The sequence below is a fragment of the Phaethon aethereus genome (assembly GCF_964289735.1).
Source record: "Phaethon aethereus genome assembly, chromosome: 6".
NCBI lineage: Eukaryota > Metazoa > Chordata > Aves > Phaethontiformes > Phaethontidae > Phaethon > Phaethon aethereus.
The window spans coordinates 16548922-16561551 of NC_138580.1; the positions used below are offsets into that span (position 1 = coordinate 16548922).

The 12630-nt window shown below is 45.5% G+C and overlaps 1 protein-coding gene across 5 annotated transcripts in view; it reads right to left on the minus strand.

The window, feature by feature from the left end:
- Positions 1-674: 674 nt before the first annotated feature.
- Positions 675-12630, minus strand: part of BIN1 (bridging integrator 1) — a gene marked incomplete at both ends in the record, with an annotated part of 99310 nt that continues 87354 nt past the window's right edge. For 2 of the 5 annotated variants that reach the window (XM_082001601.1, XM_082001600.1), the window contains 6 exons: positions 675-782; positions 4200-4301; positions 5737-5847; positions 6596-6688; positions 10241-10264; positions 12106-12213. In XM_082001601.1, coding sequence (XP_081857727.1) covers positions 675-782; positions 4200-4301; positions 5737-5847; positions 6596-6688; positions 10241-10264; positions 12106-12213 — 546 coding nt within the window. The remainder of the gene's footprint in view (positions 783-4199; positions 4302-5736; positions 5848-6595; positions 6689-10240; positions 10265-12105; positions 12214-12630) is intronic. The other 3 variants (XM_082001604.1, XM_082001603.1, XM_082001602.1) reach the window with 2 other exon arrangements.

Here is a 12630-nt window from a genome sequence, read left to right on the forward strand (position 1 = left end):
GCGTCACATATTTCATCTTCTCCATGCCCCTTCCATGTAGTTCCATGTCCTTACATGTACAAAATCACAGTCTGTCTAACATTGTTTTAAAGGAAGAAAATAAAATACACACACGCACACACACATACAATTGTATTGGTGAACACTATACGCTAAATATTTTTTTTCAACAGCATAACAGAAAGTTTGGCCTATTGTAGGTTGAACATGTAGAGAAGGCTGAATTTTTACGGTTGCCATGCAAGCCACCTTCAAGACAAAACAGATGAACCCACCCAAGAGCAAATGCAGCTTCTACTCTCAAGCTGTTAGACAAATACTGCCTTTCCAGGGATCAGACTGACACCTCGCATATTCAGTCAATGCAGTATTTAGAGAACTACACTGAGCTGCTTCTGCATCAGTCCTCTGAATCCAAATGCTGTTAAAACTAAAGGGGGAAGAGGGTATTTGACTTGCCTTATTATTATTAACATGTATATATTTTGATAACACTTTGAATTTCAATTTACTTCTGAAACCTTGCCCTTTGAGAAGAACACACCCTTAAAGCTGACATTTTTTTCAGGCTTCCGTTCCTTTAAAATTCTCTTTTCATTTTGCTGTTCTTTTTCAATTATCTACCAGAAAACTTGCTTTCTTCCAACAGAAATGCAGCTGGTGGGCTTGGGCTTTCACTGCACCCGCTCTGTGAAATTCTCTGGGAAAACTCCTCGGCATTGGTCAAGTTCCTTGTGCTGGATCCAGTCAGATTCCTTCACACCCATCAGCCATCCTTCGTCCTAGAGGAGAAGATAGAGATCAGATGCTTGAGGGATAGATGCGAGCGGGGATTTTTCTTACAGAGCACAGTCCAAGGAGGTGTCAAGGCATATCAAAGCCATGCTTGTGGTTGGCTTGGACACAATCCAGGAAGAGGATGGTGGAGAAGGAAAAAAACCAACTTTTGTTCACTTTTAGACAGGGAAAAGGCTACATCCCACCATAGTCAGTACCAATACTCCTATCTGACCCAAGTGTCTAGAGACAGTGAAATTGTAAACAATTGTCAAGTGTAATAGAAACATATCATAATTTACACCCACTGAAGCAGGGAAGATTCTGCCAAAGAAAGTCTCTAGAGCTACAGGATGGGAACCACCTACCCCATCTTTCACTATCTAAATATGAGGGGTCTAGCATTTTCCACAGTCAGAAGAGAGACAGGAACCTCCACAGTGTAATTCACCTGCTCATACTGGAAAGGATGAACCATTCCTTGGAGGTGCTCACCCCCTGATCTGGTCACAGCACCTGGGTGATTAGCAATTTAGAGATCTGACAGGCAAAATGAGTCTTATTATGCTGAAAATCTAGTCTACAAGAGCTAAGAGCTGAGGAGCTCAACCCATCTTCCCAAAACCCAACAGGCTGTTCAGCTTGATGCAAGATGTGGTTGACAAAACTCACCGGCCTGTGCTATACATGATATAAGACTCAAGGTCTCTCACAAGGGTCTTTCCTAGCCAGCAAGCCTATAGATCTATAAACGGGGATGCAAATGGAGTCCTGTCTGGTAGAACCTACTCAGGAAGAGAACCAGACTTCCTACCCACTCCCTGCTCTCTGCAGGGTGTCCAGCACCACGGTTTCTGCTCCATCTGAAGCACATGAGGGAGACAAGTCATTCAAGGTGACAAGGCTGCAATTCTTGCAGCTACTCTATTTGCTGCATGCCTTTGAGCTGCCACCATGGAAGCACCCTTTCGACATGCAAATATACCCACTCATTTGCAGTGGGGCAGCCTCTGGGTTTTGAGAGATTGCACGATGAGGCAATGGAACTGCACAGGGGACCACCACCTCCAAACTTGACAGCTTCCTCTGCACCCACCCCTCTGGATGAGCACGCATCGGGCTCATTTAGAGATACGTCATCACATCCAGCTACATAACTTGCCAGGGCAGAAATGCTCAGGCAACCAGATACCCTAAGCTGTGGGGAAATGAGGCATGCATGTGTACAAGTTCACATAGTTGTTCTGACACTTCTCTTTTCCTGGCACTTGCAGGAGTTACCTGGGTATTTACCCAAGGCCAAGCAATGCCTCCCCTGAAACCTTTTCTTTAAAAAAATACTTGCACAGTGCAGGAGTGATGCAGCCCTCACCAGGGGTGATCCATGGGGCACGTATTGCTTTCCACTGACATTTTGCAGCTTCTGCCCTCTTGTCCTGTCTTCTGCACATTTCATGTGGCAGCAGCTCAGACCAGCCACTGTACCCAGGTTCCCTGTCCCTTGCAGGCTATACTGGGTGCCTGCAGGCTCAGTTAGCCCTTGGTGCTGCCTTAGATTTGAGCATTCAGGAGATGTCATGGGAACGGCATGAGAAGGGAGCCCATCTGCAGCAGCCAGCTGCAGGGCCTGAGGAAGGGCTGACATGCCATAAATCAGAAAGAAAAACAACTAGGCAGAAGATACTGGGCCCAAGTGTCTGGAAGGCAGCTTTCAGCTCACAGCATGGCAAGCACAAAAGCTCATCCATTTGCACACAGCGTCTGTGCCATACAGCATGCATCACTCCCACCGCATCCTGCTATGAAGGGTCTCAGCTGTAGGGATTAGACATGAGGACCCAGACTGACCCTTACCAATTTTGAACCATGTCACTTGAAGTGCCAGCTTAGAAGCACTGCTGCCCTCAACCCCTTCTTCTATCAAGAAAGATGAATCCAGGCCTGGCTGATGTACCTACAAACTGACACCTCAGCTGCAAGATGGGGACATGGATCACAGTCTGTTATCCTAAGCTTCCTCCACTCACGTGCACAGTTCATGCACATGTTAACAGCCAATGTTTTCTGGCTGGGTATGGTCAGTGTTAGGGAAATGAGCTGTAGCACAGGATACACTGTAGGAGGGTTAGAGGGCTTCAGTGCAGCTACAGCATCATGTTAGCAACACTCAGAGCTCACCCTCTGCAGCTTGGAGAGTCTCGAGTTCATGGCTGTTGCACCCACATCCAGCTAGAGTGCAAACATAGGGCATTGAAAAATTCTGCTCCACAAATGCCATCTCCTACCACAGAAACTAGGGGAGCTGCCAGAAAACTTTCCGAGAAAGAAATGCTCACAAGTGCTTGTGCAGGGCAGTCCCACTCAGTCTTGTCTCCAGAAGGAATCATTGCCTCTTCCCATACAACCCTTCCCCCAGAGCACCTAGCTCTGTGGGAACTGCCAGCTCACATTTCACAAGCAGCAGCAAGATCTGCCTTCCTAATTCACAAAGCCAACAGCTGAGCCACAAAGAGGATCCACATCTTTTGTAGCCAGTGAACTACATCACCTTCTCTTTACCCCTTATGGAATCCAGATCTTGTCTGAACTTGGCCAAACCCAAAGAGCTGGTGACTACTGAATCAATTTGGAGAATTCCCTTCCTTTTCCAAACAAAAACCTGGAGATGTGAGCATGAATTTTATAGAAATCATCACCTCTCTCAGCCAAAGTAGTAAAACTGCTGCAGACTATCAGCTGGAAGGCCTCAAACACAGCAAGTGAGAAGGATTTATTCAAGGCTTCTAGAAATAGTTCAGATTAAAGAAAAACATCACCAAGTAAATTCAGGTTGGAGATGGACAGCAAGGCTGTTCTCTGGAGCTGAGCAACCTGCTCCAGCAGGTTCTTTGGTTCTGCTGCCATCTCCTGACCAAACACTGTCTTTTAGAAATAGGTATTGCTATGCTGAAGTGCAAGATATCCACGGCAAGCTGCTTTCTCAGAGCTCCAGCATTTCTCAAAAGGGGAGGAAACATCGTAAGCCATGGGTCACTCCTGCCAATGCCAGTCTGCACCGCAGTGGTCAGAGAGAATGGGCACCAACTTTAGGAGCAGTGAAGAGGCAAACTATAGGCTCCGTTGGGCTCCATGATCAAGGAAGTCGTTGCATTGGCTCAAATACCCTGACAGGGACAGGAAGCCATGGCTAGTTCACATGCTTTATGCAGGATAACATGTCCATTTTCCAATCACAAGCAGAGTGCTCCTCTGTTGCAGGAAGCCAACCTCAAGCTCAAGGACAACCGGCCCTCCTGCCAGCTCCCAGCCACAAACTGATGGCTCTGCACCCAGCCAGCCAACTGTTAGTGGAGGAAGAAGCAGCTTTGGAAATCCCCTTGGCTCCTCCCAGCCCAGGCTCACACCCTGTCTTCCCCACTCACCTGCTCCTCAGGGTTCTCAAATGGAATCACAAGCACCACATCCCCAGCCTTCAGCTGCAGCTCGTCACTGTCAGTGGCTGCGTAATCATGCATGGCCTGGACCTGTGGGGAGAGGAGAGGAGAGGTTGGGTGAGGCCAGCCTTCTCTCAGCCAGCTCTGTAATGGGTGACAAGGCTTTCCACTTCATTGATTCACTGGATGATTCAGGTTGGAAGGCACCTTTGGAAGCCATTTGATCCAACCGGCTGCTCAAGGTAGGGCAAGCTTGGATTACAAGTGCCACATCTATGGGAATAACCACTTCCCTTAACCTAATGGCTACACATTTGTTCATACAGCCCGGCACGCAGCTCGCCTTTGCCACAAGGGCATCCTGGTGAGTGTCATTCAACTTGTTATGCATCAGCACCTCCCCATCCTTTTTGGGGAGGATTGAATTCTCATGGTATGGGCCTAAAAACCTCGCAAGATAGTAAACCTGTATTCGCTTGAATGGTGCCCTGTATTCTTTTTGCAGCTGGACTTCAAGAGTATTAGAGATTATAGGCTCCCATCCCTGTCACAGCAAGCAGAGAGAGGAAATGTAGGGAAGAGTATCAGTTTGGATCTTCGAGTTATTGTATCCTGCCATGTTTTCTCTTTGGTATTCAGCCTAATTCCTTATCAACATCTGCCTTATAGCTTCTCTCCTTCATATACCACAGCTCTCCACATCAAGCACTACAGTCTATAATGCTGCCTGTAACCAGTCAAAATGTTATGAGCCTCCTATTGTTCTTCAGGGTTTTGTCACTCTTCTGCTTTCAGTAGATCTCCCAGGGGAAAAAAAAAAAAAAAAAAAAAAAAAAAAGAGATGCATGGACATGACTAAAGCAGAAGAAAAGCATTCCTATAGCAGATTAAACAAAAAAAGGAGACTCTCTTTTCTCACTTTCAGGGCATGATGCATCTGTGCTGTCTTGCTACCATATTCCATTATGCATGTTAAGTTTGTGGCCTATCCTCACCCATAATCACTCCTTCCTCCACACCTTTGAAACAAGCTACAAGTGATCTCTGGCATATTCATAATACCCACCATATTTCCCTGTCCGTTCCTGTATTTTTCTCTGTTCATCTTGGCTTTCTAATTTCCCCAAACATGAAGTCCTCTGTCCCTACCGGTGTTTCCAACTCTTCTTCATTTGCCACTTGCATCAAAGTTTAACCTTTCCAGTTTGGAGCACAACTTCTTATCTACTGCCCAGAGTCTGTGACTGACATTACCATACCACCAAAGAAATAACTTCAGCAGAGAGGAGGTGGCGTTTTGCTATACAGCACAGACAGATGTTTTGGCACCTGTGCTCTTATATAGTCCTTTGAAGCATCTCAAACTGCATGAAGCTGGACTGTTGGGGAGGAAGGTATATCTTTCCCTCGACTTCCTTTCTCCCTTTCAATGAGGCACAGCCCGCAGCCAGGCTGAGTGAAAGTAATTAATTCCTTACAGGAAAAAAGTCACCAGGAACTTGGTGCCCCACCACCACACACTCACCTTGAACAGAAATCCTGGGGGCATATCAGCTCTTTCAGACGAAGCGCCTCCTTCCACAGTACCATTGACAGTAGCAGGGAAAGTTTCCACAACGACAGCAGGCAGAGAGCTCTGGTAGGCAGCAGCAGCCAGGGAAGGAAAAAAAAGCCATTGAGAAAAGAGAATCCAAAATTGCAACTCCAAGTCCTCCCTGGAGGATCCACATCCCAAATCTACCCATGGCTTCAGCAGGTTTTCCCAGCATGCCAGTCAGTGACAAAACACCCCAAAGGACAGCAGAGGCAGCAGTGAGCAGGCAGGAGAGGTCTGTTGTCCTCTGCTGTCTTCTTTTGCTTAAGGCTCCCATGCACTGTTGTCACAACACTGTTCTTGTAGAGCTCTCATGGAACAGACAACGTGAATATGACAACAGCCTGTAGGAACCAAGCTGCCATGAGCTGGGACCTACTCCAGTCCCCTAAAAAAGTGGCAGTGTCAGGAAAAAAAGAGGAACCCTGGATATTCAGGGGACACAGGCAGAGCCCAGAGGACAGGGTAGGTAAAGTAAATGGCAAGCAAGGAAGAATCCAGCAGACAACACAAGCTTAGCACAGCATGGGCTGTGGGGTCGCTTTACAGCGTGGGTGAAGAGGCAATTCTTTTTGTGGATCTTCCAGCAGAACTTCACCATAAGCATTACGCAGATAAAATGCAATGGCTAAGTCTGGCCTCTGAATAAGATCATTCTAACTGCTGGCGTGGCAGGCATGTGTGTTTCCAAGCAGCCACACATCTCGCTTCCCAGCCCAGCCTCCCACATCTGCTGTATGACAACGGGATGTGATGGAGAAAAGGGACTGCTGTCCCTCAAGGTACTTACCGATCCTGAGTCAGCTTCAGTTTTAGATGCTTCAGCTCCAGCTGCTGCTTCTGATCCAGCTGCTTCAGCTCCTGCATGGGCTGCTTCCGCAGGCTGCAACACAAAAGCCAGCCAGGCGGAGAGTTATGCTCATTACAGCTACATGTGTGTGCAGAAAGTGCAGCCCAGTCTGTCCAAGTGCTCTATGCTGTTGACTGCTGCCATCTGCTGACAAACAGGTGAGAAACCGCAGGGTCTTGCTAGATTTCTATCTCCCTTTCTCTGCAACCCAGCGAAATCAAAGCAAAGCCTGCATTCCCTCACTCCAGCCACGCAGCAGACAATACTCCAGAGAAAATCAATGCAATGCCAAAAATCCTGTGCAACTCTTTCTTTTCACAATCTAAATCACAGACCTACTTTACCGACCCACAGTATCTATTATTACATATAGAGTGCCCACTTGTACATGAATACAAGCCTGCTTGCATGTGAAGGGACAAGCATCTCTCAACAGGCTACTTCCAAGGATCAACAATCAAGGAATATTTAAGCCTTTGCATACTCCCAGAAACAGAAGATCATGGTAATAATGTGTCCAGATATGGAACTTAGTCTGGACCCAGCATCTACGTGACATCAGCACTGATTCAAACTAAACTGAACTGAAAACTGTACTGACTTTCACCCAGTTTGATTTTGGACAGGCCCAGAGAGTCATGAGTTTGGATTCTGCTGTGCATATTCTATTAGTAAGAATTTGCTATGAATATATGTACACATGCACACATTTGTGTTGGTGGAGAGGAGGGTTTCTAATGCACAAAAGCTGCCACCACCCAGAAGAAATATTCAGCATCACCTACAAATCACTGCCTGGCAGAGACTGTTCTAGGCAGTCTGGGGACAGAGGTTTCTGTGCACACAAAAAAATTTCCAACTAAACATCTCTGATACACTTTCAGCAGTCCAAGTTTTTGTTCTCTCTTGCCTGAAGTCAGGTTAACTCTGTTTAACACAAAATGAAAGATACTCATTTGCCCATCCCAGAAACCACAGCAACGCAGGCAGTAAGTTAGATCTGGTAGCATCAATGCTGCTGATCAGCCCCTTGGGAGACTGGCCAGGCAGCATCTGGGAAGACTCCTGACAAGAATCTCAGGGGTCTAATCCGCAGCCTGAGTGTCTTCATGGCCAGTCTATACCCATTTGTTCTCTATACCAGATAGCACACGTGCCTCTTTGCAGAATCTAACCAGACACCCACTTTATACTTGCGCAATAGAGATTGCTATATAGAGATTTCCCATTTTTAATATACGAATAAACCAGCTTTAGCATGCCTACATGCCGCATACATTTGGTAAACACATGTGCCCCTGAATACAGCCACATTCAAAAGAAGGCCTTGTCCAGATTCCTTCGTATTGCAATTCTCATACTCCAACGCTACAAAAGCCCCGTGTAAAGCACCAACCATGGTTAACTCTTAAGTCCACTCCCATCTGGCTACTAGCCCCGCACTGGCACAACGCTCCAAGCAGTTTTCTAACAGCAGCAGCAATAACGAAGAAATAAATCTTTTAACAAAAAGCCATTACTTTACCTTCAGCTGCTCCAATGGTGCCATTTAACACATGCTTTCCTCTCCTATCACCTCCTTCCTCATGACTCCCCATAACCATGTCCACAGGCCTATATTGCCAGAGGGTATCATGAACAGCAGTTGTTCCCATCCTGCAGAGGATTCCCACAGCAGCTTTGGGTGGTGCTAAGGTAAATGTATCCATATGAAATGCTACAAAGGCTCCTCCTTTTTAATTAGATTCACTCCCAGGTTGCTTTTTATTTGGATTCAGTGAAACTGGAGCTGGGACAGATGTCAGCCCCATTCTATCTGGCCAAGCATGAGTTTTATGTGGACAAGTGAAAAGGGAGCTCAGCATGAGCTCCTTTTATAAAAGCAGCTAATTTGCAAAAACAGTATTTAATAACCAGAAAAATTGAATCTAAATTAATCCCCTGGATTTCACCAAAGGCCGTTTTCATGTCAGCTACTTATTTTTCTATTTTATGTACCTGTTGGTATCCCAAAGCCTATAAAAGCATTTACAGTCATGGCAAGATACTATAGGGAGAAGAGGGAGAATTGCTCACTGCTGTTGCCAGGTTTGAAAGCTTTGCTTATGCCAACAGCAGCATCATACACACCAAATGCAAGATTCCTCATCTGCAGAGCTAAGCAAGCTCTCCTGAGCAAAAACACCACAGAAGGCTTGAAGAGCAAGAGGAGGATTCCCCAGCTATAGGAGCTCTGCTCTTTAACCATGTATGGTATGCCAAAGTGAGAACTGGCATGGTGAGAAGAGCTTGTCTAGTAGCATTCCCCAGTTGATTAAATTGTCCTTATGGTGAAATCAGTTTCCAGGATGGGAGAAATGGCCCAAAACACTTTTTACATCCCAGACTGTAAGCACAGCTCAATCAGATACAGTCATTCCTCACCTCTGCCCATCCACTTCAAAGGCACGAGACCTTTCCTTGCGAAAAGAGAGACTTCTTTTCTTTCTTAATAAGACACACTGACAATGCACATACAGGGGAATAAGAGATGTTAAACATTGATAGCTAATACAACACACAAGGGAAACATCTTTCTTCACATTACCCAAGCTCATGTGAAGGACAGTATTTGCCACAGTGAGTCCTTAGGCCAGGCTCTCAGGAAGGGTTAACTCATGTCCTCCCAAGTACTGACTCAAAGTGGTGATCTGGCCCTTGAGAACAGAAAGGTTGGCAGGATTTGATTCCCCAGCATCAGCCAAGGACATGTGCTCACATCTACACCATGGAATATAGCCAGCTCAAGTAGCAGGCTTGAGTACCCAGACCAAGCATCTCTCTCCACATTGCTGTCTGTTTGTCCAGAGGGGCTCAGAAGTAGTTGTGCTTGAAATATCCCCCAATGGGCTAATCTGCAGCAATCCAAGACCTTCCCAGGCTCAATATATCTATAGGGCATAAATGAGGGTCTGACTTTGCTTCAGATGCTTCAGCATGTGCAGGGACTCCCTCATCAGCAAGCTCCAAAACTGAAGTTGAGGCAAATGCCAGGTAAGTCTTGGGCCTTAACTTTCAGCATAGACATAGGCTGAGCTATTTCACATCAGCCTTTCTTGCAACAATGGTCAACAAACAGCAAACACCACAGATAATGCCAAACATGTATGTGAACCCAATGGCACAGGCAGTAAGGACAAGGGGCAGCTGAGACATTTTTCCATTGCACACAAGACCAGCAGGATGTACAGAGCTTAGGAAATATTGGGGGTGGAGGGTGAGGATGATGCCACAGTGGGATTAAGTTTGAGAAGAACATCACAGCATCATGCAAAGGGAATGAGTGAGTCAGCAGGGAAAGGCAATGTGGTTTTGTGATGGTGGAGATACAGGTTTCAGAGTGTCAGACCTGACTTGCAAACATGTGGCTGCCCCTGGGGTTTCACAGAAGGGGCCAAAGTGGGTTCAGCAGTACATGGAGCAACTTTGGCTTGGGGTGTGCAGAAAGGAAAAGCAGCGAGGGAAAGGAGACAGATATGCGCACAGAGATGGCACTGGCACATGCACAGTACATGACGAGAGATGAAAGCCGTATGAAGTTCTTACCTCCCATAAATCCCAAGGTAAAGACTAAGCATGTCAAAGAGCAACAAAAATAAAACATGTTTATACGTGATTATTTTGGTGAGTAAAAACATTACAGATGCTGATCACACTGAAGCAGACATACACATTCAACAGCACTTATCTCTGCAGGTTTTTAATTTTTTTTTTTTTTTTTTTTTTTTTTTTTTTTTTTTTTTTTTTTTTTTTTTTTACTACCTGAATTTATACACCTCTCCCCACTGCACATTCAAATTTAAGTACCAAGGCAAGGCATTTGAGTAAGGGTTGTTTCTACCTCTGGTATGAAGGGAGACAGCCAAACCATGTTCAGTTATCAGTGGCAGACCACATAGTGAGAAAAAAAACAACTCATGAGTTTGTGGTCCATCAGTGTTAATTATGCCCCCACATATCCACACCCAATAGAGTTAGCATGATTTCAGAACAAGACTTAAACCGGTGTCTTTGAATCAATAGTGAAATATCTTAACCTCTTTGCCATAGTGCCTACCCTACAGGAAATAAATTTGACTGCTTTGAAAACTAGATGGTTTTTGCTAGGTTTTGGACTGTGTTTACCGTTAGAAAGTACTGATTTCAGTCTCTTTCTTTTAATGACTTCTGAAGCTAGTAATAAATACATTAGAACACCAAATATGCTATTGCAGTTTTGAAAAACCCACTCAGTATTGCTTGCTGGACAGGTAACAAATAATTCCATTTTAAGTGAAATTTATACTCACATCCTACACCAGTATACCAAATTATCCAAGTTATAATGGGTGATTCAGGAGAAAAAAAAAATCCCAGTAAATAAATTTAAAAGAAAAAGCTTATCCCGGCATGCAGCTTGTTCTGTCAGGCAAGCAGACACGAAATGCCAATCTGCCCACTTAAAGTTCCAGAAAGTGGTAGCTTGCCATATTTGTGTGTATCAAACTATGATAAAAACTAGTATCTTGCAGATAGAGCATTTTAATTTAGAAGACTCAAATGCCTAATGTTTGATCTCTCTAGTAAGAGAGGTCTTATCGCTACAAAAATCTGTAGGCTTACCTGACATGATGATACTGGAGAAATACTGTAAACATCCCAGTTACGTTTATTACAAATTTTAATGGCAACCACAAGCAAAATACAACCATTTAATACACATGAAATGGAAAGTCTTGGTGAGGGCAACAGACAAATTCAGGATGCGCTTCAAAGCCTCCAGCCACTTAGACACAAATGAAGTGCAGTCCACCTGCCTCTGACAGCAGACAGGACCAGGCACAGGCAAGACCAGAACTGGGCATCTTCTTTTTTGATACTGCGCTGTGCAGCACTATGCTCAGGGACGAAGCTACTTAGCTATGAACAGAGGCTATGCCAGACCCAGAAAAAGAAGGGCTTCATGTCATTTGAATATACATCTACAGCTTTATTCACCTGAAGTAACTGCAGATTATCAGTCTGTTTATTAAAAATCCCTTTGAGAGCAATTTATAGCAGCAGCACAGAACAGAGGCTGAATTCCCATCCACAGAATAACAGCTTAAATTCATATAGCATACAGAGGATACTAATCTAGGGAGGGACATACATTAAGTTGAACAAGCTGTCAATCAGTAGATCAGAGCAAAGCACAAGCATCCCACAAACACATAGTGCCAGACTGCAGCCTGGCTAATAGCCACCTGATTCCCACTGAACTTATATGCCCAGCAGGGAAGACCAAGGTGCCCATCTGCAAGGCACAGGTCTGGGCACCCAGGTCAGCCACCCACAGCTCAGGTCCACATATCATTCATGTGGGTGGACGCTACACCACACTTGGCAACAAGTCAGTTATAAAGGGAAAAGGAATGGTGACAGGAACCAACCTGAGAGGCAGGTGTGGGAGTCTTCCCCACAGTGGCATCTGGTTTAATGGGATCAAAATCCAGATCCAAGAGGCTGGCTCCCTCCTGGAAGGGCCCAGGCACATCAAACTTGGCAGCAGTGAGGAAGAAAAGCAGTACGAGCATTAGACACACAGACACGTACACAGCAGAGGGACGGTATGTGAGATCCAGGATCGAAGGCTGCAAGCGCAGAAGACATGGTGGCAATGCAAACACCTGATGTGACTCCTGACTGCTCGGTGCCTATAATCACAGGCAGTTCACACGGGTGCCACTGTAAACCATACCTGAGCCTTTCTTTTCCACAGGACTCATTCGTCTTCTCATCTGGCCAAATAAGCTGACATGGTGTAAGCACCTGACCTGCTGCGGTCAAAAGGATTACTGCCACTGTTGACTCAGAAGGGCTTCTATTTACATCTATTCCCCATAGTTCATCCAGCCGCCTTTGTACCGAAGGCCCAGGGCAGCCTTCGTCAGCCACATAAAGAGCCACAATCCATA